General features: G+C 40.0%; 2 protein-coding genes across 2 annotated transcripts in view; both read right to left on the minus strand.

Annotated features, from left to right (window-relative positions):
* Positions 1-7,315: 7,315 nt before the first annotated feature.
* insm1a (insulinoma-associated 1a) lies at positions 7,316-9,386 on the minus strand. The gene has a single exon (XM_056243380.1). The coding sequence runs from the start codon at positions 8,583-8,585 to the stop codon at positions 7,413-7,415; it is 1,173 nt and encodes a 390-aa protein (XP_056099355.1). The 5' UTR covers positions 8,586-9,386; the 3' UTR covers positions 7,316-7,412.
* Positions 9,387-10,107: 721 nt separating this feature from the next.
* Positions 10,108-24,677, minus strand: part of cfap61 (cilia and flagella associated protein 61) — a 37,363-nt gene continuing 22,793 nt past the window's right edge. Inside the window, exons 17-25 of the mRNA XM_056243376.1 lie at positions 22,288-22,380; positions 17,800-17,968; positions 16,678-16,852; positions 14,973-15,265; positions 13,803-14,130; positions 13,380-13,462; positions 12,647-12,852; positions 10,832-10,928; positions 10,108-10,395 (exon numbers count right to left, since the gene is read on the minus strand). Coding sequence (XP_056099351.1) covers positions 10,198-10,395; positions 10,832-10,928; positions 12,647-12,852; positions 13,380-13,462; positions 13,803-14,130; positions 14,973-15,265; positions 16,678-16,852; positions 17,800-17,968; positions 22,288-22,380 — 1,642 coding nt within the window. The 3' untranslated portion in view covers positions 10,108-10,197. The remainder of the gene's footprint in view (positions 10,396-10,831; positions 10,929-12,646; positions 12,853-13,379; positions 13,463-13,802; positions 14,131-14,972; positions 15,266-16,677; positions 16,853-17,799; positions 17,969-22,287; positions 22,381-24,677) is intronic.

The raw sequence follows: 24,677 nt of genomic DNA on the forward strand, positions 1-24,677 counted from the left end.
TAATTTAAAATATGAATAAAATCTATAATATTATATAAATAGTACTACAAAACACACACCCTCTTGCATTTTAAAACAATTTAAGCATTTTAAAAATAAGTGTTTAAGTATTTCTTTCTTGTACAGTAAATGAGTAATGAATTCTTTGTTGCTGGTGAAGAGGAGGGGGGACGGGTGTTTGTTTCCAGGCATTCATTAAACAGCAGCTGAAACTCAACTGGAGAAAAGAACACACACACACACACACACACACACACACACACACAGAGGTATGTAAATTAGGAAATACCAACCACTTCTCAGCCAACAATCCTAAACCCCAAATATAAAAGTTTACAAAGGCAAAAAAGCATGATATACTTTTATTTATGAATAATAAAGACCTCTGAGGATTTATCAGCGTTTTATCCTCGAAGTAGCTTGTGGAAATATGTCTCTCTTTCCTCTTTATTTTTGTGTTTTTTTCTCCAAGATGCATTTCAGCCTCTGTTGCATGTTCAACCAAACCGAACACACGAAACACACACAGGTTGATGTCATAGATCACATAGTCTGATGTAATCTCTCCAAGCACTTTGGGGAGAGACCTCATCTGTGTGTGTGTGTGTGTGTGACTGGAGGAGGCAGGAGCTCCAGGTTCATCTGCATAATTATGGTTTCGCTTCCTGAAACACAGGCCACGCCCACCGACGACCTTTCATCAACCCGAATACTGAACAGCTCACAAACACACAGCAATGAGTGTGTGTGTGTGTGTTGATGCTTGTAGATTCTTCTGACGTTGTTCTCAGTTCTACGTTTTTTTATCATTAGTTTTAACTAGTATTAGTAAATTTAATTACTTAAATTTACACTTAAAGGTGTCACAGAAGTGCTTCTGAACTGGCAATCCGGTGTCTTTACACATCTGTGGCATAAATGCATTTACACAGCAGTTTTAATAGTGTACTTCTGTCCTATAGGGGCTGAGGTGTGTCAGAGCAGGCATGATTAAGTCTGGCTTTTATGCAGCATCATGTCTTTACACAGAGTTTTGAGCCGGCACAGAGCAGCCTTAAATCAATGCCTTACATCAGTTAACATGAACTAACAATGAACAATACTTTAATTTTAACATTTACTAATATATTTTTGAATAATGTGTTGGCATTTTTTGTTTTTTACTAATGTTAACAAAGAATAATTAATGCTTTAAAAATGTAGTGCTAATTGTTAGTTCACGTTAGCTATATGAGACCTTATTGTAAAGTGTTTTCTAGTTTTGTTTGTCTCTTTCCGAAACTACACTTCCTTTCACACTTGAAGTGTGTGTCCTGTTGAAGATCTCCGATGTCTCTGGTAGTTTGTGGGCTCTCGGTCTGGTTTTGTGAATGCACCGGGACCGGCGTGCTGCCATCCGCTCTGATCAGTGAATAGATTTACAAGCATTAGGGTTGGGGTATTGTGTGCTGCTTGTGAACAGGAGGTCCCAGTCTTTTGTGTGGATCAGCTGTCACCCCCCCCCCACACAAAAAGCTGTCTGCAAACCTCCTGCTGGACTGTGCCGAGGGTCCGGGGTCCCACAACACAATAGACATGTGCCACGTTTAACTGACACTCCAAACCGGCCAACACTTAACACACACACACACACACACACACGCACACACACACACACACACACACACACACACACACACACAGACGATTATTTTTACTGATACGCATGTTCAAGAATTTCAGCCTTCTGTAGAGAAATGATCTCTTTGATTTCAGAATTGTTTCTCCAAGACCGTGTGGAGGGACTTTTGTTTAAAGGAGTATTATGTCTTAGTGGGTTTTTAAAAAACAATATTTTTTTATTTTTTATTTTTAACTTTGTGTAATGTTGCTGTCTTTCTGTCTGTCTAGCTATCTTTTAGTCTGTTTATCCTTCTGTCCATCCTTCTGTCTATCTAGCTGTCCATCCATCCATCTGTTCATCCATCCATTCATCCATCCATCCTCTTTCTAGCCATCCGTTCATCCATCCATCCATCCATCCATCCATCCATCCATCCATCCATCCATCCATCCATCCATCCATCCATCCATCCATCCATCCATCCATCCATCCATCCATCCATCCATCCATCCATCCATCCTCTTTCTAGCCATCCGTTCATCCATCCATCCATCCATCCATCTGTCTATCTAGCTATCTATTCATCCATTTATCCATCCATTTATCCATCCATTTATCCCTCCATCCATCCATTTGTCTATCTAGCTATCTGTTCATCCATTTATCCCTCCATTTATCCCATTTATCTATCTATCCATCCATTCATCCTCTTTCTAGCCATCCGTTCGTCCATCCATCCATCCATCTGTCTATCTAGCTATCTATTCATCCATTTATCCATCCATTTATCCCTCCATCCATCCATCCATCCATCCATCCATCCATCCATTTGTCTATCTAGCTATCTGTTCATCCATTTATCCCTCCATTTATTCTTCCATTTATCCCATTTATCTATCTATCCATCCATCCATCCATCCTCTTTCTAGCCATCATCCATCCGTCCATCCCTCCGTCTATCTAGCTATCTGTTCATCCCTCCATCCATCCCTCCATCCATCCCTCCATCCATCCCTCCATCCACCCATCTATCCATCCGTCTGTCCGTCCGTCCGTCCGTCCATCCATCCATCCATCCATCCATCCATCCATCCATCCATCCATCCATCCTTTTTAAGAGTCTCTGAGCTACAGCACTGTGAATTAAACCTTTATCTGCATGTTGAATCGGATGGGAAGTTTAAATGCCATGCCTAAAAAAGCCTTCATTCTCTTTCACAGCCACACCATGCTGTGTATTTTCACCCTATACTGTAAGTTTTTGTTGCCTTTGTGTGTGTGTGTGTGTGTTAGTTCACGACAGCAACACCTGCCATACTGGAAAATGCCTTGAGGTTTGTGTGCTTTACTGTGAGCCTGAAAGTGCAAGTGTTTACTCTCCTCTCCGTGTCTTTGTGTGAGCGCAGGCCAGATAAGAGCCGCCACGCACCAGACACACGCTCAACCAGTGTTTACTTCTGAGGAGGACAAACAGACGAGTGTGACCTGCAGCAGGCAGGTGTGACCTCCACAAGACACGCTTACACACATGACACCGGCTCAGATGAACAGACACATTTCTTTTCATAATGACACATTGTTGTGACACACCAATCACAAACGCATGCATTAATGCTCTTTCATAGCTGAGGATGCTAATTGGTGATCTCAGTTATGTTTCAATGTCGAATCACTTCTGTACGCGTGGGAATAAAAAATAGAAGTTGAAGTTGACACACAATAACAGTATAGAGCTGTAAAGTGAATGTGGAAAGATATTTGCTCTTGTCACTGTTCACAGGTTTGGGGTTTTGGAAAGAAGTCTCTTCGGCTGCTTTTATTATATCACATATACAGTAAACAGTAATATTGTAAAATATTATTACAACCTAAATAGTTGTTTTCTATTGTTATATTTTGTAAAATGCAATTTATTCCTGTGATTAAAGCTGTATTTTCAGCATCATTACTCCCATCTTTAGTGTCACATGATCCTTCAGAAATCACTCTAATATGATGATTTGCTGCTCAAGAAACATTTTATTGATATTATTATTATTATTATTATAATCAATGTTGAAAAACATTGTGCTGCTGAATAGTTTTGTGGAAACAGTTTTTTCGGGGTTCTTTGATTAATAGAAAGTTCAAAAGAACAGCATTTATTTGAAATAGAAATATTTTGTAACATTATATTTACTATCACTTTTGATCAATTTAATGCATCCTTGCTGAATAAAATTAATTTATTTAAAAAAAATATTTAAAATGAATGACCCGAAACTTTTGAATTGTAGTGTAGCATATTCATATACCATAGAATCCATGTCCAATAATAAAAAACAAAAATAGTACCGGCATGCTAAATGTCCCCAAACAAACATGCTGGCACCACTGTAACATGTTCAAAACACCATCAGAACTACGGTACACATCCAAACGGAAAAAGAAAGATGGTACTACGCATGGTAGTTGTTGGTATTTTATTGTTAGTGAAGGAAGTGCAATTAATCGGTCTCATTCTCTCTCCCAGCATGCACCAGCTCGCTGGATCCGACCTCAGATGATGGAGACCAGCTGAAATGTGTCCAGTTAAATCATTAGGACACACACTACAGGCCAGTCATTCAGAGAGGCAAGTAAAGTCAACATCCAGCCCTCTCAATGATGCTGAACTAACGCTGATTGATCACTGCCGGTGTGTGTGTGCGTGTGTGTGATCGGTTTCAGCTGTAAATCATACCAGCTTGTTGTTTGCTGTATCTTCAGATGCCTTTACCTTGTTTTGTTCTGGTTTGTAAATGTCGGCCTCAGTGTGTGTGTGTGTGTGTGTGTGTGTGAAAAGGCTTTATCTGCTGTTATCTCCGCCGGCCCGCTCTGCAGCTGCTCTCCACCTGTCACTCACACAGGGAGTGGTGCTCGTGGTCTGAGCTGTGTGTGTGTGTGTGTGTGTGTGTGTGTGCGTGTGCGTGTGCATGCGCATACACGCGCGTTTGTGATTACAGGGTCGCAGAGGGTTGCATTCTGTAATAAAATACACTGATGGAATGCATGCAAACATTAATTAATACTGAAGATGAGTATCGCAGGTGAAATTTCAAGCAGTGATGTGATATATTTAATTTAAAGCAATTTTTACTGCATTTTTCTAATTCTTGTGATTAATATGATCATGCTACTAAAGAGACAGCATGGAATATTTGTACTTAACTTTTGTATAAATTTTTTTGTGCTGATTATATATATTCTGTATATATACTGTGTGTGTATATATATATATAAATAATATGTAATAATATAAACAATGCAATATAAAATGATATGTGGAGCAATTATATTTATTTGCAAAGATGATACTTATTTTACAGTATAAAAATAAATCCTTATCAGCTTTTTTTTGCTGTTTTCACTAACAGATTTTATACAAGATGTAAATGTAAACGAGATATAGGCCTACTATATAATTAACAGATTTTTGGTTGAATAGTGGACGAGAACATTTATCATAAATATCAGGCCGGGCCAAGCTGTCACTTGTGTGTTATGTGTACATTTTATACAGTTTATTAAGCAAATTCTTCTCCAATCTGTGTCAATTGACAGCATGTTCCTGTTGTGACAACTTGCCCCAGGATAAGGCTCAACATGTGATATCTGGAAAAGTCATTCATTGGAATACAAATGTGACAACTAGCCCCGGGCTCTCATATAACGTTATTTTTGTATGAATTGCTGTCAGATTTGTAAGGCTCTATTTCTCATCTGTGAGGTGAGGGGGTTTGTGTGTGTGTGTGTGAAGAGCTCATGACCTTTGGGAGGCGTCTGCATAACAGCAGTGTGTCTGAGTGCTGCATTGTGGGATTTGGTGTCTATGGTGAATTCTCTTTTCAGCATCTGCAGAAAGTCCCCTGCATGCCGACACCAAGCAAGGCTATTTTCTGTTTTCATTACAGTATTTTCAAAGAATTTCAACCATAATTTCCCTCCTTCCAACCAACCCAGAGACTCCCAGTCTAAATTATTTTAATATTTTCTCTGTATCACCATTTATTAACTTTCATTAGTACATTAACATTATTACTGTGCATTATACAGTGTTTAACTGATCATGAATTAAGTCAAATACTTACAAATCTATCATTTTAATGATTCAATTTACATTTTTTCTGATAAAAATATATGCTAGTATATTTTGGATAGTTTACAATTAACATAGAAATACTGTACCTGCTCACCATCGAGTTTTTCACCATTTTTATTCACCCTTTAGCTTTTTAAAGTATCATTTAAAAAGTTCCATTTAGTCTCCGTATGATGTCACGAATTCTATAGGAATTAGAAAAACGTTTCAAATAGTTTTAGATGAAGAATTGCATCAACAATATCTTTAATATAACTATTTCCTGTGGAAAAGTCCTTTAAAGTTTCTGTACAGACTTACTGCATTGATTTGAAGTAAAACATCTGACAATTTGAATCACCGTAGCTTTTTAACTGGCCATTTAAAAGTACAAATATTCCATTTGTTCTCCATATGATGTCATACATTCTACTGGAATTAGATTTGTTTTTGCTGATGATGGTTAATAATCAGTTGTGATGAGGATGTCATTAATCACGGACACAGAGTTGTTGTAGGTTGATGTGTTTTATTAAGTGCAGACGTATCTTGGTACAGAATCCAGTTGGACACATTTCATAAGATGATGATGATGATGATGTATTTCTCTGTGTTCACAGTGTCTGGGTTTCCACATGACAACACGCACGATTGCTGGAATGTCACATCAAAAGTGGATCCCATTTTGACTTTTTGGACTGTTTATTATTATTATTATTATTATTATTATTATTTTAAGCATTTTTTGGACAAATAGCAACTGCAGAAACACACAAGCGGCGAACATGAAAAACGCAAGAAATAAATTAATAAACGATTGTATCTAATGCAAGGTGAATTTCCGACTTTCAGCAGACGAGGATCGATCTTTAGATCAATAAATGAAACATTTGGCTGTCGAGACAAATTTAAAATCAATCACAAATGAATTAGGCGAGCAAATAATTTAAATAAAACATTTGAAATAAATAAATAATAATGATAAGATAAATAATCACACACATTTACACACACACAATAATAATAATAATAACAATATAAAAATTATTATCAGCAACTGCAATCACTCCAACATTTACATGATTAAGGCAGTTTTACAGCATGTCGAGATCTAACTCAAGGCATTTCTGGCTACACTAAAGGGAGAAACCCTTGCCTGTAGGTTGTTTTGAAAGCTACAGTCAAAGTCCACAGATTCACAAGCTCTATTAAAGCTAGAAACGATGGAGACGTATGTACAGCCTGTGAACTCAAGGCATGTTCTAGGATTCTTAGGTCTAAAAGCTAAAAGCACTTGTGCGGAGATCCTAGAAAAATAAGCACACAGTCTAACCTGTTGTACCTCCTCCAGATAAACTACCTTACACGGGTCAAAATCAAGGTTCTGCATTGACATCGATGCTTCCATGAGGAACTTTCAAATGTTCTTCACACTAGGAAAAAAAACAGGTTCCTTTTCTTTCTTTTTTTTTGTGGAACCAAAAATGGTGGTCGCTGCGAAAACCTCCTTTTGGAACCTTTGTTTTTAAGAGTGTAGATTTGAAGACAGCAGGATTGGCATCCAGGTGCTCATCCAGGGGGATTCTGTGGGTTAAGGCAGTGCTTCCCGACCCGTTTTGGACGTCTTCTTCCTCCTATAATCAAACAGTTGTGTCAGATCCTAAATGTGCGCTGTTGTGGGACTGGGAAGCACTGGTTTAAGGCACAGCTTCAGCAGGCTGGACGCACCGGCATCTGAAGCAGGATGACCTGCCTGTTCTCCGACGGGTGGCATTTGTTGATGTGTCTCGTAAGTCCCGGTGAGCTGTAAAACATGGCGGGACAGTATTTGCACGGGTACACCTGCGCCGAGTGCTGCAGACGGATGTGCCTCTCCTGGCTCAGTCTGCTCGGGAAGTTTTCCCCGCACACCGGGCACAGGTGGCACTCGGACGCGCTGAGATTCAGAGGCGCTTGGCTTTGGGGTTTATCGCACGCTTCGTGAAGCGCCGTCACGTGCTTTTTCAGGTACGCTTGCCGTTTGAACTTCTTCCCACAGTGCGGGCAATCATACAGACCGTCTTCCGATCCAGACTCGGAAAGTCCAGGACTAGGAGTGTCCCTGTCGCTGGAGGTCTCGTGCTCTTTTTCAGGCGCGGGCGTCTTATTGCTTTCCGGGTTCCCCGGTTTGGGTTTGTGCCACCGCCGGTGCGAGGCCAGGTTCGCCGGGCAGCTGAAGAGCTTGTCGCATTCGGGGCATCTGTACTCGATCCGGACGATCCTGGAGCACTTGTGTTGGGCCAGAGAGAAGGGATCAGCGTACGCCTCTCTACACAGCTGACACACGAACTCTCCGAGCGGCTTGTCTCCTCCTGCGCACTGGGATCTGGGCTTCTGCTCGAGTGGACCTTCTTTGATCTTCAAGCCCAGCACTGGAGAAGTGGTCATCTCGTCCTCAAACTGCAGTTTCCGCATAGCTTTGGCTTTCTTGGACGCGGCTTTGCCTTTGCGCTCTGTGTCTGGTGCGGGTCTTTTCGTGGTTGTTGTGGTGCCGGTTCGGTTGCTGTTGCTGGTGCCGATTTTAAGATCCACGGGCGCGAACGGTGCGAGATCGGAGCTGTTGGGCGCCGCCGGGAAGGACTCCGCTGAAATAGGCGAGCCGAGATTGAAGCGCCTTTCCAAACATGCCCTCTCGTGCTCTCTGCTCACGGGTCGGGTCGGGCTGTACATGGATCGGTAGACTGTCTCGGGGTTCCCGAACTGCACTGGTGATACCGGGCGGCGCGCGCACAGCGCGTCCTGCTGCGCGGCTGGAAACGCGCCTTGCTCATCCTCATCCGAGCGGACGCGGTAGGAAACAGGTGTCGCTTTCTTATTTCTCTTGACTAAAAATCCTCTGGGCATCTTCGTCAGCTGAAAGGCACTTCAGACGGGTTGAAATCAGAGGCACACCTGGTACTATATTTGGACGCGTGCGGTGATCTTTCCATCACGGAGGCATAGCAGCAGTCTTTTTAAGCAGGAATGATGACATTGTTCTCGCCCCTCGCTGCCTCGTCCAATCAGATGGAGCTGGAATCCCTATGGATTTGCAGATGGGAGGGTCTGCAGATTGCTCGGGCAGATGTACCTGAGGTTTATTATATTAGGATGCTTTAGGCACACGCTGGTTCCTCCTCTTTTCACGCTTTGATGCGTCCCGTCAATACGCACGTGCCCTGCCTTTGTCAGCATCCTTTAGGGCTCCTTCAATCTTAGAGCATCAGAATTTCAAATTAAAAAGGGGGGAAATGGCAACAAAGAAGTCGTGCAATGTCCAATTTTTAATAGGCCCATACTCGCGTTTGCAAAGCAGCGCGGTTTAACACAAATGTCTTGAAATCAGTTTGTGCGGCGAACGGGCTGCAAGGTGCATGCGTAATTTGTCTCGAAACTAATTAAATGTATAAATCAGACGCCTGCAGGCTTAGGACATGTGCGACAGTTGAATGCGGGACGTATTAATCACTCTTTGCGCGCATACATAATTCATAAAAGAGGCTCCTCTCGTTTGCATCACAAAAGACACGCTTGCGCGAGCTGCCGGGACAGACGCACATCATCCTTCTGTTCAAACGGACTCATTCCTGTCTCAGACTCACCCGTGCCATCATCAGCAGCAGCAGCAGCATCATTGTGCTCGTGCATGTGATGATGTCATTCCAATGCAACGGTCTCGTAACAGCGGAATTTCGCGTAATCTCCGGCGTTAGTGTATAGTTCCAGACTATAGCACATCTGTTGTATGTGATTTCATAACTCTTTGTGAGCGTTTAAGAGGAACATATTGCCTTTTTTAAATTTCCACATACAAGATTTTTTTGGGGGCCAGATGGTTTACTTGCCCAACTTAGACATGCACATTTGTTGCACCTGATATCTGATGTGCAAACCTTTTATTTTATGTTACTATTTCACTTGATTTAGAGAAACCTGTGTAGTTTTTTTTATTGCCTTTTAAAATTTGTATTTACTTCCACATTCAAGACCCAGCTTTTAGCTAAACACATTTGTTGCATCTGAAATAGTTTCATTTTATAATTTGTTTTTAACATCTGATCTGGTTGCATCACTACCCATACATGAACTATATGACGGTGAACTGTTGGATCATGCGCCTGTGATTTTCTGCCCCACATTCATTATCATACAGCTGCTGCTGCGCTCTCATTCTGCTGCTCTTATCTCTGCTGCCTTCAGATCTCCACTTCATATACAACCCAATACTGGATAGCACATACACCGAGTATTCAAACCAGCAAAGTCAGTTATTTTTAATGAATTGTCACTCAGTACACACCAAATATTTGCATTTGACAAAACCAGAAGCTTTATTTATTTGCTCAAGTTCTTTGACCCCAACCCCCCACAATGTGCTTCTCCCCCCCACCAACATATGGTGCAGCAAATGTAAAGAAATAAAGAAACAAAAGATAAAGTACTGAATAAATGCTCCTAAATGTAAAATGGATATTGATTAGAGCAGTCCCGGCCGGGCGTACATAGTCAGATGGTATCTGTTGTACCTCAGATAATCCAGAACACTCTTTCTCAGAGCAGAATAAGCCTCGCTTTTCTGAAACACCTCGCTGAGACCCGTCAGCTGATCGGACTCTGCTTTATCATCCACTATCTTCTGAAGAGCCTCTTGAATTGACACTGAACCACTCTCACCCTGTCAGGACAAAACACAATACAAGTCAATACATTGAAATATGCAAATCTTGTGTTCCTTCTAAAAAAACAACAACACATTTTTGGGTGACAAGTGAGATGTTCTTTCATTTTATCTTATAATCACGCTTTATGCACCTTTAGAAGATCCTGTGTAGTTTTCTCCCCACATTTATTTCCACATTCAAGACCCAACTTTTTGCAAGATGGTTTGCCAGACGTGGACAAACACATTTGTTATTCTGTAGTTTGTTTTATTTTTAACATCCGATCTGGTTGCCCACCAGAGCAGTGCATTAAAATGATTGGTGCATGACATGTACATGTGCCACCATGTTACGTAATTGCATTACCGTGTTTATCTGACATCAACAGATGTTTTGGAAAGAGGGTAAATGCTTTAAACATAGATGACATAGATGTACAGGGACACCGACCTCTAGTTTGGCCGAGTCCATGATTTGGCGCACCTCCTGTTCAAAGTCAGCAAAGCGGTCGTGATAAAGAGCCAAGCACCAGTTCTCTTTAAAATAACTGGGGAAAGAGGAAATAAAAAAGTCACTTTTGGATTTAAAGACTAGTTTGAGGTCAGTATGTTTTTTGATTTGAAAGAAATTAATACTTTTATTCAACAAGGATGAATTAAATGGATGAATTAAATTTAAAGTGACAGTAAAGACATTTATAATGTTAATAATATTAAATGCTGTTCTATGAAACTTTTTATTCATCAAAGAATACTAATAAAAAATAAGAAAATTTATATATGAAGCAGCACAGCTGTTTTCAACATTCATAATAATCAGAAATGTTTCTTGAGTAGCAAATCATCATATTAGAATGATTTCTGAAGGATCATGTGACACTGAAGACTGGAGTAATGATGCTGAAAATTCAGATTTGATCACAGAAATAAATTATGTTTTAAAATATATTCAGATATCAAACAGTTATTTTAAATTGTAATAATATCTCACAATATTTCTGTTTTTACTGTATTTTTAAATGCTGTAAATGCAGCCCTGGTGATCAGGAGACTGTTCAGAAACATAAAAAAATCTTAAACTTGTGAATGATAGTGTTGTTTACTCAAAAATTACTCGAAATTCTATCATTATGTCTGACTTGCTAGACATGGTGTTTTAATTATGCTTTTATGGGTTTTTGTCTTTTTAAAGCTTGACAGACATGGGCACTGTATAAATGAGATGGTCTGGAAAAGAGCTGCATAAAGATAATTGTTCCTTTTGCATTCAATGGAAAACAGCAGACAGGTGTGGAACGACATGAGGCTGAGTAAACAATTACAGAACTTTAATTTTTGGGTGAACTGTCGCTTTAACTCTGGATGTTCACAATGTTCATCTAATATCCTCCAAATAGCAGCACGGTTGATAAATGATGTTCATGATCGTCTTTAAGATCGGCCGTTCTCCGTAATGACATTGAGCGCCGACCACATTCAGTAACGACAAAAGACCAGTGAAGAATCCCATTTTAATAAGTGTGATCAGCACTGATGGGTGGGGGGCTTAACTATTGTCTTCTGGTGGTGTGGTGAAGCGGATTGCACACCTGCATAAACGGATTACTAATGCAGGACAAAGGCTCTGGTGGTGAAGGGTCAGTGGTGGGAACGTTTTGGAGCAGAGGTCACACTGTTGGAAATGAATCTTCATATAAAGTGTGACCAGATGAGGACAGATATGATCACGGGTTGGAGTGTCATAAATAATCCTGTGCATTAATTCAAGAGAATTAGTTGCTAGATTTGCTGTTTCGGTAATGAAATGAACAATCAAAACTGGTTCTAGGGTGAATCTAACAACATGTGTAGGTCAAATATCACCACAAAAAAGGGGGGAAACTATACACACACACACACACATATATATGTATAAATGAATATAATGCGCACTGAGAATAATATAAATTAACTTATCAGTAAAACATCCAGACCTATTACAAATTTGTAATTCAACTTTATACAAAATATTGTCCCCTTTTGTTTTTAGGGTGAAATTTGACTTTCTTGTTAGATTCCTTGTTTTTCCACCATGAATAAGATGAGTGTCATGTTAAATTGAAATTTTTAAGGGTTTTAAGAATGTTGTATTGGAGAATTTTCATTGGAGAATTTTGCTTCATTTGTAGATTTGAAATTAGTCTTTGATTTGAAAGCTGTACCTTGTCATTTAGGATCAGCCCTGATTTAGAATGTAACAGAAAAGATTTATGTGACAAGGCTGGACCTGTACATGTCATGGACCAAACCCTCGTGGTAGCGTGAGCAGAGGTGATTCAGCAGCAGCTGGTGTTTCCTGTAGAGACACAGGAGGTTGGAGACAGGAAGTGCATTCTTCGAGAGGCACGTGATGCTCTCCACAACATCATGCTGGCTGAGATGCAGATGAAAGTAGTTCCCCGTTTCAGTGCTGCCCGTCACCAAGTCACGACCCTGCAGGACAGATAATAAAGATCGATGTTTTTGCAACACATGTTCACACTTGTCATGTTTGGTGCGATTGCTCTGTTAGTGCGGTTCATTTGAAGAAGTATAAACACTGCCATCTGAACCCTGATGTACCAAACAAACAGACCGAGACGGTTCTAAACAAACGAACCGAGACCGCTGTAAAGATAGTGCGGTTTGACTGAAATATTAACACAACAGACCAAAGACATGTAAACAAACCAAAATCGGGACACGATGTCACAAGATGCGAGCCTAAAAAGGGTCATGGTTCAGTCCATCACAGTTCGGTACAGGATCAGAACCGTGTCTCCTCGCAGCAGATCTTCATTTGTGTGTGTGACGGAGGGATTCCTGCTGCTGTTTTGACTCCTTTACACATTTTATAAGCTCTTCATTTTTCGTTTTTGGTCTGGACCAAAGAGAACCGAACTACAAGTGTGAACACACGATTGTTCTCTGATATGAAGACAGACTAATATTTGATTTTGACCTGCAGAATTTAAACGTACTTTCTGAGCTGATGGAGTTTCGTGGCCTTTGGATGTCGGTTTTGCGACATGGAGATAATTGTAGCCGCCTGGTAATCTTCCCCCTGTGAATTTAGAGTATTTTTTACAAGTTATTCCTAATAACTCTTGTTTTTACAAACACAAAATTAATAGCATTTCCCCCCAGAACACCACAAATATGATTATAAAGCAGTTTATCTCATATCAGACACTGTGTTTCTGTGTAACAGATGGTCCATTATGCTATAATCACTTAGCCTGTGATTAGATTATGCAAATTAACTGTCAATAGTGTGGTGTCGGTCAGAATTAGATGAAGGGGGGGGGACGGGGACTGGGTGACACAACACATGCTAAACGTCTTAAACTCCTGCTTGAATGTACTGGGCTTGTGATTCAGAAATTCAGAAGGAGAATAGTGACCTTGGATCTTGGCCTGAGTGTAGAGAGCGATGAGCTGCTCCTCATCAGACGGGGGGTCGGCGGGACGCTCCAGGGTCGGGTCACATGAGGGCAGGAGAACAGATGCCAAACTCTGCCCCACCTCCTTGGAATTAAAGCAGGAATCGCTCCATTGGTCAGCATGGTAACGGCGGGAGTATTTGGTCAAAGGGCCAGCGGCGTATATGGAGGGGTCGTTGGTATGGAAGGTGGTATCTACCACCAAACGGCCATCGAACACTAAACACGCATCATTGATTGCCTTGAAGGCGTCGCAGTCGACAGTTTTACAAGAGAAGCTGAAGAACACCTGTAAAAAATTGAATGCAAGTGACAAACATGCAGCATTTAAAGTGTTTTCCACATCATGATGGACTAAACATCCCACAACCATTAAACGATGGACGCATGTCAACGGCTCATATCACGAAGAGCGCAAATGTCCTTGATCTTTTAAAATACTTTGAAGGTCTATGAAATAATTCTGTTCAAATCAAAATGTCCATTTTTGGGTGAAAGAATATTTTAAAGGCACAGCAGGAAGATAAAGGAAACGTTTAATAAAAATCAATTTAGTCTTAAAACTAAAATATGTACATATTTTGGGGTCAAGATTTTTTTTTTTTTTACTTTTATTCAGCAAGGATGCATTCAGTTGATCAAACGTGACAGTAAAAACATTTATAATGTTACAGATTTCTATTTCAAATAAATGCTGTTTTTAATTAACTTTTTATTCATCCCGGTTTCCTCAGAAATATGAAGCAGCAACATCAATAATAATCAGAAATGTTTCTTGAGCAGCAAATCAGCATATTATAATTATTTCTGGAGGATCGTGTGACACTGAAGACTGGAGTAATGATGCTGAAAATTCAGCTTTGATCACAGGAATAAATTACATTTTACAATATATTCAAATAGAAAACAATCACTTGAAATTGTGATAATCTCACACTCACAATATTACTGTTTTTACTGTATTTTTGATCAAATAAATGCTTTTTGGTGAGCAGAAGAGACTTCTTTTAAAAACATTTAAAAAAATCTTAAAAAAGCACCTCGCAGCTAAATTAATCATAAAAATAAAATGTGTGATACGACTCCTTTATACATGTGAACTGATGTTTAAGAATGTTTTCTGTTCCTAACCGCACACTCCAGTCGTAGGGTCGGACCATCAGTGGTGAAGGACGCCGATGTCACAGGATCTGTGTGTTGTCCATCGTTGAGTTGCTTCAACAGGCAGTCATGATGACCTTGGACTTCCTCCTTTTCCAGAGCCTGTTTCACTGCGTGATCCACTGAGCCATCATGGAAACAGGAAGATGTGTCGTCTTTGGGAGGATGGACTACATGAATCCGGCGGCCGCTGACACCGAGGCGCATGAGCATCTCCACACAGGTGAACACATCTATGGTGTTTCCATATACCACAGCATCGCCTGCGGACAGACACACGCAATTCCGTTTGGTGGTGCATCATTTACACACTTCACAGTTAAGAAAGCGGCCTTGATTTTACAACATAATTGTAAAAAGACACTAGACTTCCTCCACATCCACACCAAAGATAATTCATCAGGTTACATTCCCTCCAACAGAAAGATGGTTTACTTAACAGTAAAATAAACTTAAGGCCATTTACCCTCCACAAGGGGGAAGGGGAAGCAATTTATTACGGCCGTTTGGAGAGATAATATCAGTGGCAATGAAACAGAGAAGGGTCACTTAGCAACCTGGAGAAGGTCCCATTAGGTTTGAGGATAGGAAAGAAAGAAGGAAGAGAAGATGAAGGAAGTGATGTCCTTTCACTGCTGCATCTAAACAGTGTCAGAAACCCTCTTAGTGCTGGATTGATTTAATTGAGATCTTTTGTGAAGGAAGGCCTTTGATGTTAATATTAGAGTCCTCAAGTATGAAAACTAATCAGTCGGAGCTCACATAACAAAACGACACAGAGCGCACGTGCATGATCCTGTATAATGACAGATGATTGGTTTGTAAAATCATTTTATACACGAGTATTAGTTTGGCTGTGTTTAAACTAAAGCATCATATTGCTGTTACCATTATCAGAATAAAACATTCATGTAAATAATACTGAATGTGCATCAAAACATCCAATCACATTTGAGAGCCAGAATTGTCTGTTTTTTAAATGTGGCTTTGTCTTCTATACATCTCTTACACATGCAAGTCCTGTAGCTTCTGTCTGCAATGCCATATATATTGATGTAATGGTGGTCATTTACATATCATCTGTGTGGTGAATGAAGGCAGCGCTCAATGCCCTGTCCATGGTGCTGAACCACAGCCACATCGCACAACACTCAACCTCTGAGCACAGGGATGTTTTCAACCACACCAGGATTTCTGCCAAACCTATTATCAGCTCATTTCTGTTGACAACTTATTCGGAGCCAGACCCAGCGATGCCTCTCTGGTTGACCCAAATACAAATTCTCATGCCACTAAATTGATATCTTTCATATGCAGACGGTATAATTAGCATTCACTGATAATTGCGCTGCTTCCCGGATTATTAAAGGAGGCTGTAATTAGTAAATATAATAGGCTTAATCAGACAGATAGCGGTGGCTCATCTCGGCCCGTGCAGATTAATTCTTAGCTCACCCTGCTAATATTAATATTCCCCTGTAAATGGATGGAAGGAGATTAGATTTCACTCACGCTAATTAGCTACTTGTTATGCTCTGACAGTTGGATGCAGCTTTAGAATAACAGTGGCTTGGTAAATGAGATTATGCATGAGAGAGGTCTGCCATGTCACACTGATCTAGACTCGGCTCTAGAGCAGCTAATAAAAATCTTTTTAAATTTGCAATAAATGCACCTGTCAGTTCCACGAAGTTGTCCATGAGCCACTGGTGGAGGTTTGAGCAGTCGTGCTGGTCGTTGAGGGTGAAGAGGTTAGATGGAACGGGCCAAGTGGATCTGTGCCTGGGATGATGTGGGTTCAAACTGCTGGTGGTCTGGTCAATGACGTCGATACTGGTGAGATTGGGCATCTGAAGTGTCATTCGAAAAAATAAAGAAAATTTAAAAATCTCATATATATATATACACATCTATACAGGGCTTGACATGAACTTTTTTTTTACTCACCATCCACTATGGCTAGTGGTTTTCTAAAGTTACTAGCCGGTCAGCATTTGCACTGGCAACATTTTTGACATCGATACCATGGGGAAAAACTGCCATATAGATATTTTTAATATAATATGGTATCAGGTATATTAGGCTGCTGTCACTTTTAGACCTGGTGCAGGGATCCATTATACTGTTACATATGCGTTTCTTTCTCAATCTCAACTGTTTATGTTCACTTAAAACAATGACTGTGTTTGCGTGAATACTCACCAAGATCGGCATTTTGACATTATTTTGTGTGTGTTTGACTGATGAAGCGCAATAAGCAGTGAAAAAGAACTCAATTTAGTACTGAGAGGCGGCTTTATGTTCACGCACTTTGGGTGTGAGCACAAAGTCTGCGGGAATGAGTAAAATTATGCGCAATACGCGCAATCCCACGCTGAAATTCAAGCCCTGTAACACCAACAATATTCATCTGAAGCAAATGAAACGAGTGAGTGAGGGTATGTGTGTCAACTCGCTGTCCGAGAGATATAAACATAAATAATAAATAAATATTTATTGTATTTAAATGATCTACCTTTATTTAAAGTATTAAAAATGTATTTCAATTAATTGAATGTAATTAATTGATTATATATTTCCAGCTTCTCTCTGCAAATGTATTGTCAGACTCAAATACAGCCGCATCCACACAAGCTGATATTCTCATGTACTAATTATTGTGCTCGGCATGAATAACAAATTAGCATTGCATTAATTTGCAAACACTGAGCTAAGCTGGCACATAATACATATTTCATAATTCATAGTAACATCTTGGTTCATTTGAATTGTTAATGTTGTGTCGTGCGTCTCTGACCTGATACTGCAGGCCGGTGCAGAGGATCAGATAGTCATAGTTCACTCTACCATTTGCCATCAGCTCCACGTGTTTGTCCTCGCGGTCGATGGCCTTCATCTTACCCGTCACCACACTGATCCAGGAGCGCAAAGACAGCTGGGCTTGATCCTGATCGCTGTAGCAGTGACTGTAGAGGAACAGATCCTGCATCCGTGAAAAGAGCAGTCTTCAAGAGCGGCCAGAAGGACATCAGGAAACCTTTCAGTGTAACCGCTTTAGATTCTCAATGCTCAAGGCTAACTGACTCATTCACTGTTTCACGCTATAATTGAGATGCTGAGAATCAAGGTTTCATGTCTAAGCTCTTCCTCCAGAGCTCTGATACAGTGTGTCTTATCAGTTGTTTGGATCGGTGGATTGGATTAGATGTGCCAGTCATGCAGAACCACTAACAGAAGTGATGATAAACAGCCGCTCGCTGAAGCTCAGTTCCTGCTTTTCATCACGAGCACCAGGAAGTGAAGCCGCACTAATGCTGCAGATCTCAAAACAGTCAAATTTCAGGTAAGGCCTCTTGGTCAGAATCTCCTGAGAGACCAAAGCAGTTTTAAAGTAATACCTCACCCAATTTTATCTTGATTTATTCGTTCCAGCCAAGTAGTATTTGTTCCTCTTTGAAAGAAAAACATAAGATGTTCTGCCAAAAATGATGATAATGTTTCTAGTACAAATATCTAAACATTCTTTAGTCAAGATACACTTAAAGCTACACTGTGTAACTTTTTTAGTTTATTCTTAGCTAAAAACACTTAGTTCTTTAAAAAATATATGTGCTCATTAATGTATATTTACTTCGTTCAAGTAATAAAGTATTCTCGTGAGTGTATATGCCATTGAAAATACATACGGGTAAGGGGTTTTAATGTCGGTCGCATAGACAGTAAAAGAAATGGACACAGCGACCCCATAGACTTCAACGGAGAAAAGTGAAGTCAAATAGAAGCACTCACTTCCTGATTGCCAAGCGCACTGCGCATGCTCAAACTGAGCTTGAAGACGTAGATGTGACGTGAGCAACCTGACTGACAGTTGTACGTCTTCTAGTAGCGGTGCCAAGAGGAATCTGAATCATTCCCTTCTGAATCTTGCAGAGCCGGAGATGGTGAGTATTAGCTGTTCATGAGCTCGTAGCAGGAGCAACTTTATGACTCTCTATGGGCTTCTCCCTCGACTTTATGCCTCCACGTCCCCCGATTGCGCGTGAGCTTCTACATCTGTGTTTACGGTCATTTCTCTTCTATGCGACAGAGAGTCGCGTGTTATGACGCAATCGTTAGCCTATTTTTACAAAAACTGCTTCTATGGGGCCATAACGTAAGATACAAGGTAATGGAGCATTTTATACATTGTCGTGTTTCTTTAGGAATAAATAATGGACAAATGGAGTCTTTAAACGCCTTAGATGTAAAGTTATTCGCTGTCAAAGTGACGCAAAAATGAATGGGAGTCAATGGAATGCTAACAGCAGGTGAAGGCTTGTTAGCCAATGGCGGCGCCCGGGGAGACTTCAGTTTCCGGCTGGTGGATTACCCCGTTGGTCGGTCGCCATGTTGCCCCTCCATCTTGAAAGTACATTAGCCAAAGAGGGACATACCCGTTAATTCAAGCTTCGCCTACCTCTCCCTCGCACCTCCGTCACATCAACTGATCTCTACTCACGGAGAAAATGATATAGCCTACAATGTAAACTTTGTCTTACGCTAGTGATGTCGTACAACATACAGAATAACGATAGCACTGATAAAAGTTACTTTACTAAGATTAACTTGCATTCGTCTGGGAACCTGATAACTGATGTTAGCAATGAAATGGTAAAAAAATAACGAAAACATAAAACTATTATTCATTTTAAATAGATGTCATAACCTATATGTTACCTGACAAATTAAATTACTGCAAATTATAATAGTTTTCTAAAATAACCTCATCACTTGAAGGAACACTCATGGACGAGGTCGAACTGGAAGCCATGTTAATCTTGGACTACATTGGCCACCGTAGGAGTTAAAACGAAATCGGAATTGAGAGGAACAGAAACTAATATTCACTGGATGGTCATATACCTTTTCACCGCTAGATGGGGGTAAAAATCACACAGTGTAGCTTTAAGTAGTCCCATCCACACTACAGCGTTTTAGTTTAGAAACGGATAATTAAAACGAATACGATCTCCGTCCACACCAGCGTTTTAGCTGCGTATTAGAATTGATCTCCGTCCACATTAAAACGACTGAAAACGCGGATCACGTGACAATTCACCAACACTGGGCATGCGCGTGCCGGTGTAAACAGAACTTCATTGATAAAATTATCCCACCATGCTCTGGGTTAACCATAGACAGTATAAGAAATGGACAGAGCCATCTCATTGGAACTCAGTTGAGACAGTTGAAGCCCATTTTTAGCGATTTCTGAGCACTTCCGTTCCTGACGCGCAGACTCAAACCGACTCAAACCGACTCAAACTAAGCTTGATGACGTGAGCAACCTGTCTGACAGACGTTAATCTTCTAGTAGCTGTGCGTGAAAATTGCCAACGTTAATCTTGCAGAGACGGGGAACTTGAGCAAAGAGTTCTTTGGCGTGAGTGAGCAGGAGTAAGTATTCCGTTGCTTTTATGGACTCATTATCTATGGGCTTCTCCCTTGACGGGACGTCCCCCCGATTGCCTGCGAGCTTCTCCTCCTGTCTGTACGGTAATTTCTGTACAGCGCGACAGAGAGTCGAGTGGTTATGACGCAATCGTTAGCCTATTTTTACTAAATCTGTTTCTACGGGGCCATAATGTAACATAGAAGGAAATGGAGCCCTTTATACATTGTCGTGTTTCTTTAGAAATAAATAATGGACAAATGGAGTCTTTAAACGCCTCAGATGTAAAGTTATTCGCTGTCAAAGTGACGCCAAAATGAATGGGAGTCAATGGAAATGCTAACGCAAGTGAAGTTCTGCTACAACATGGCGGCACCCGGCCGGCTTCAACTTCCGGTCGATGGATTACCCCCTTGGGGTTAACCCCAAACCGACGTTCCATGTACGGTCAACGCCGCCGCTGCACACGGGAATTGTCACAGATCGCTCGAATAATAGCTTGACTCCGGCGCATGTAGGCAGTTATAGCGTTGTAAAATGGAGAATTTACTTGTACAACAGCTGCTAGCAAAGATAAACGCCATGACTGATGACACCCAATCATAGAGCCGAGCGTGAGCCTCTACTACGTCATCGTTTCTAAAGTCCTCCGTTTTGACACGTCTACACTAAAACGCCCTCCAGAGATTCAAAACGAAAAACGGATCGGCAGTGTTTCTAAACTCCTCCGTTTTGGGTCTCCGTTTTTGCCGTTTTAGTGTGGACGGGAGGTGCAAACGTAGCAAAAGGTCTCCGTTTTTAAACGAAAACGCAGTAGTGTGGACGGGGCCTTAGTCTTAAAGGTGTCATGAACTGGCTTTTTAAATTGTGTTATATTGTCGTCTGAGGTCAACTTATGACGTTCGCTTGGTTTTTACATTCAAAAACATCAAACTGAATAAGTAATAGGCTATTTTCTACCCTAGTTTCGAGTCAAGCTCAAAAACGCTCGGTTTTTATGGGCGTCTCGCATTGAAGACTTGGAAGTAAACGCCCACTGCTGTGAGTGGATAACAGTTTTGCATATTATAATGAGTTTCGTGTAATGCGCGAATCGGTGGGCGGGGCTAAACCGTCCGTGTTGAAGTAGACGTTGATCTTCTTCTGCGGGGGTGGTGTTTTATCCTCTTTGTCGTCATAGTTCCCCACTTTGAAAAACGAGTCGTTTGCTGAGCCTGGTGTCAATAAAAGCTTTTATTGGACTAACAAGGATGTTTTCAGTTCTGAAACTTACAGGATATTCTTATAATATGATGACCTCTTAGATGTTAAAAGCTCAAGGAAAATTTGATTTCTCAGTTCATCACCCCTTTAAGTGTTGTTTTCTGAATTTTTTTTCCAAAATTAATTAAGTTTATACCTAAGGCATAAATTAAAAAATGTTTTACACTGTATAAAAGTGTCATGAAAGCAGTCCAAAACTATAAATCTGCAAATTGCAGTCATCATTTTCAAACTTTCTGCATTTTGATCAGTCAACAAATACATTTTTGCAATTTTCCACTGACTTGAAAAACACTGACTTCTTTTATGGTACTTTTTTTTTTTTTTTTTTTTTTTAGAGCTATGAAATTCTGCCATCTTAACTGGTCTCCTAAGAAATTATTAATAATGTTTATAATTAACTGACTTTCTGGATTGCAATATTACAATATAAGTCAATGTTTCAAGTTTGGACTTCAATGAGGGAGCAGAACAGCTTTAATGCTTTAGCACTTCACATCTGTATGATAGAATGGAAATAACGCATCTCTCGTGGAGTGGAAATAAGCCGCTTGGAGTCTAAATGCCTCTCGTTTGTAATGCATCGCTCACCTTGTAGCCAGAAATCTCCTGTTATCATCAGAGCAGCGATCTGGAAGACCGTGAGTGGAGATGAGAGTGAGATTGTTGAATCGAAGATGAGGACTGGTCAAATACAAGCAGGAGAGAGAAATGTGTTACTGTAGACAAGTGAGAATCAAACACCTTTTTATCAACTTTCTGCATTTTGACATTATATAAATGAGTAACACTGATGTTCATACTCTTAATGGATTTCAGGTATAGAAAACGTGTCGGGCTATATTTGATTTGTCCTCTTTTGAAGAACAGACCCTGTGTAGAACAGATCTTGTCCATTTTGGATAATGAGGCTATTTTTGTCCAATTTTTTTTTCTTTTTTTTTTTCTGTCCAGAAATGAATACCATTGAATGAAGAGAGGACAGTGACGACGTCTGAACAAAAGCATGCGGGGTGTGTGAGGTTATTCTGCAAACACTCGACGGACAGATGCTGAAATCCCTTAATTTCCAGCGCAGCGCTGGCCTGCATTAAAGCGCTTTCTTCTCCAACCATCACAGTAAAAGCCTTTCCTTTTGTTTTGTCTATTTTCCCCCTCTTGTTTTGTTTCCTGTGTGTAGAGGTCTCCCCCCGTCACCCTCCTCCCGACCCCTCAGGAGTGTAAAAAGGTCTCTTGTCATGTAAATGACCTGTTTTGTATGTGCAAGAAAGACATGATCTCTATCAGTGGCGGGAGAGGAAATCAGGCTAGCGTGTGTAGAAAGAGGAGTGTGTGAGGCCTGCGGACCGTCACGATTGATCAGACGGGAAAGGCTGGACACACAGCCGCAGCGCTCGAAGCCATGCAGACAGACAGAGCTGCTACTGCCATCTTCAGATATCTGTCTTTCATTTGAGCTGAGGGTTCACTTAACTCCTTCCTGCATGTTTGATTTTTTGCACAAACATTCATATGCAAATGTTTCAGAGAAATGGACATTTTATAACAGCACCTCGAGCAGTGTACAAAATAGGGTTTAAAAGTCAAAGTCAATTTATCTATTTTTAACAAAGGGATTCATTCTATTATGCATTTATATATATATATATATATATATATATATATAGTTTATATAGGGTTAAAATAAAATAGTTAATACAATTTGGGACATGTCTAAAAATAATAAAATAATAAAGAATAAATTGATTTGTGTTTTATTATTATTAAATTGTTTAATTAATGTTTATTGCTAAAATAAGATTAACATTTAAAAATATGTATCTAAATATGTATAACGTTTAAAATATTTTAAAAAAATTTGAGGCATGCCTAAATACACTGAATACATTGTGATTTTTATTTAAGCCATAAACAATTAATTAAATTAATGCTTCATTAATGTTTATTGCTACAATAACATTAAAATAAAGTTTAAGACAATGTATACATTAAAATATTTAATTTGGGACATGTCTAAATACACTTAATAATATATAAAAATACAATACATTGATATTAAATTAATGCATATTGCTAAAATAACCTTAAAGTAATGTTAATTATTTTTTTTAAATAATTTAATGTTAATAATTTAATTTAAAATAAAAATTTAAAACATTTATACAAATATATGAAAATATTACTAATACAAATAAAATGAAAATAGGGCTGCACATTTAGCCTAAATGATATATTCAGTAGAAGTTAGCTAGTCTGGGACAATATGTTGTAGTTATTGATAAACATAATTTAAAGAAACATTTGTTTGATCATACAATTTTTCACACAATAAGTCTTTTTTGTTTGTTTTTAGCTTGAAAAATGCAGTACACACTACTGTTTGTGAAAAATGGAGAAAATTTGATTGTTTACTATAACTTTTTGACTATTAATATTAATATTCTTTCAGTAATAAATACTAAAATTATTTGAAGAACAGAATTTGTCCATCTTTTATATTAGAAAAGAGAAATCCAGAATGTGTGTCAATGTGAAATGTTAATCTTGTGTGTGTGTTTTCTCTCCACAGGCTGTTCTTGACCACCAGCTCACAGCGTTCTGGCCTTATCAGCAGCTGACAGGCCTCTATTGTGGCCAGTGTCTGACTGCTAAGTTTAGGGGCCAAGCAGGGGCCAAGCATCTTTATCGGTCCTCAATGGTCCCGCGTTTCACCCCATCCTCAGGGGTGATAAAGGACAAGTGAGCGAGCGTGAGGGGGGCCAATGGTTTTGGCTTGACAGATAAGCGCTGTCGGCCATGGCCTCCACATTCTCCATTAGTCAGGCGGCCTCTACAGGGGCTGACCGGCCATAAGTTTAGTGGACACTAACTGCCTCATTAGTCAAGTCATTAGCGACAGCAAACACCAATTGCAGCCTAGAGAACAGTGGCAGGGCTAATTAAAGGGCCAGCGCGTGACCTCCGCACACTGCCAGCTCTAG

This window comes from Rhinichthys klamathensis, unplaced genomic scaffold (genome assembly GCF_029890125.1).
Source record: "Rhinichthys klamathensis goyatoka isolate OS25496 unplaced genomic scaffold, OSU_Roscu_1.1 h1tg000787l_1, whole genome shotgun sequence".
NCBI classification, from domain to species: Eukaryota; Metazoa; Chordata; class Actinopteri; order Cypriniformes; family Leuciscidae; genus Rhinichthys; species Rhinichthys klamathensis.

Coding starts and splice junctions, on each gene's coding strand:
- insm1a (XM_056243380.1), bottom strand. CDS start 8,585: ATGCCCAGAGGATTTTTAGTCAAGAGAAATAAGAAAGCGACACCTGTT.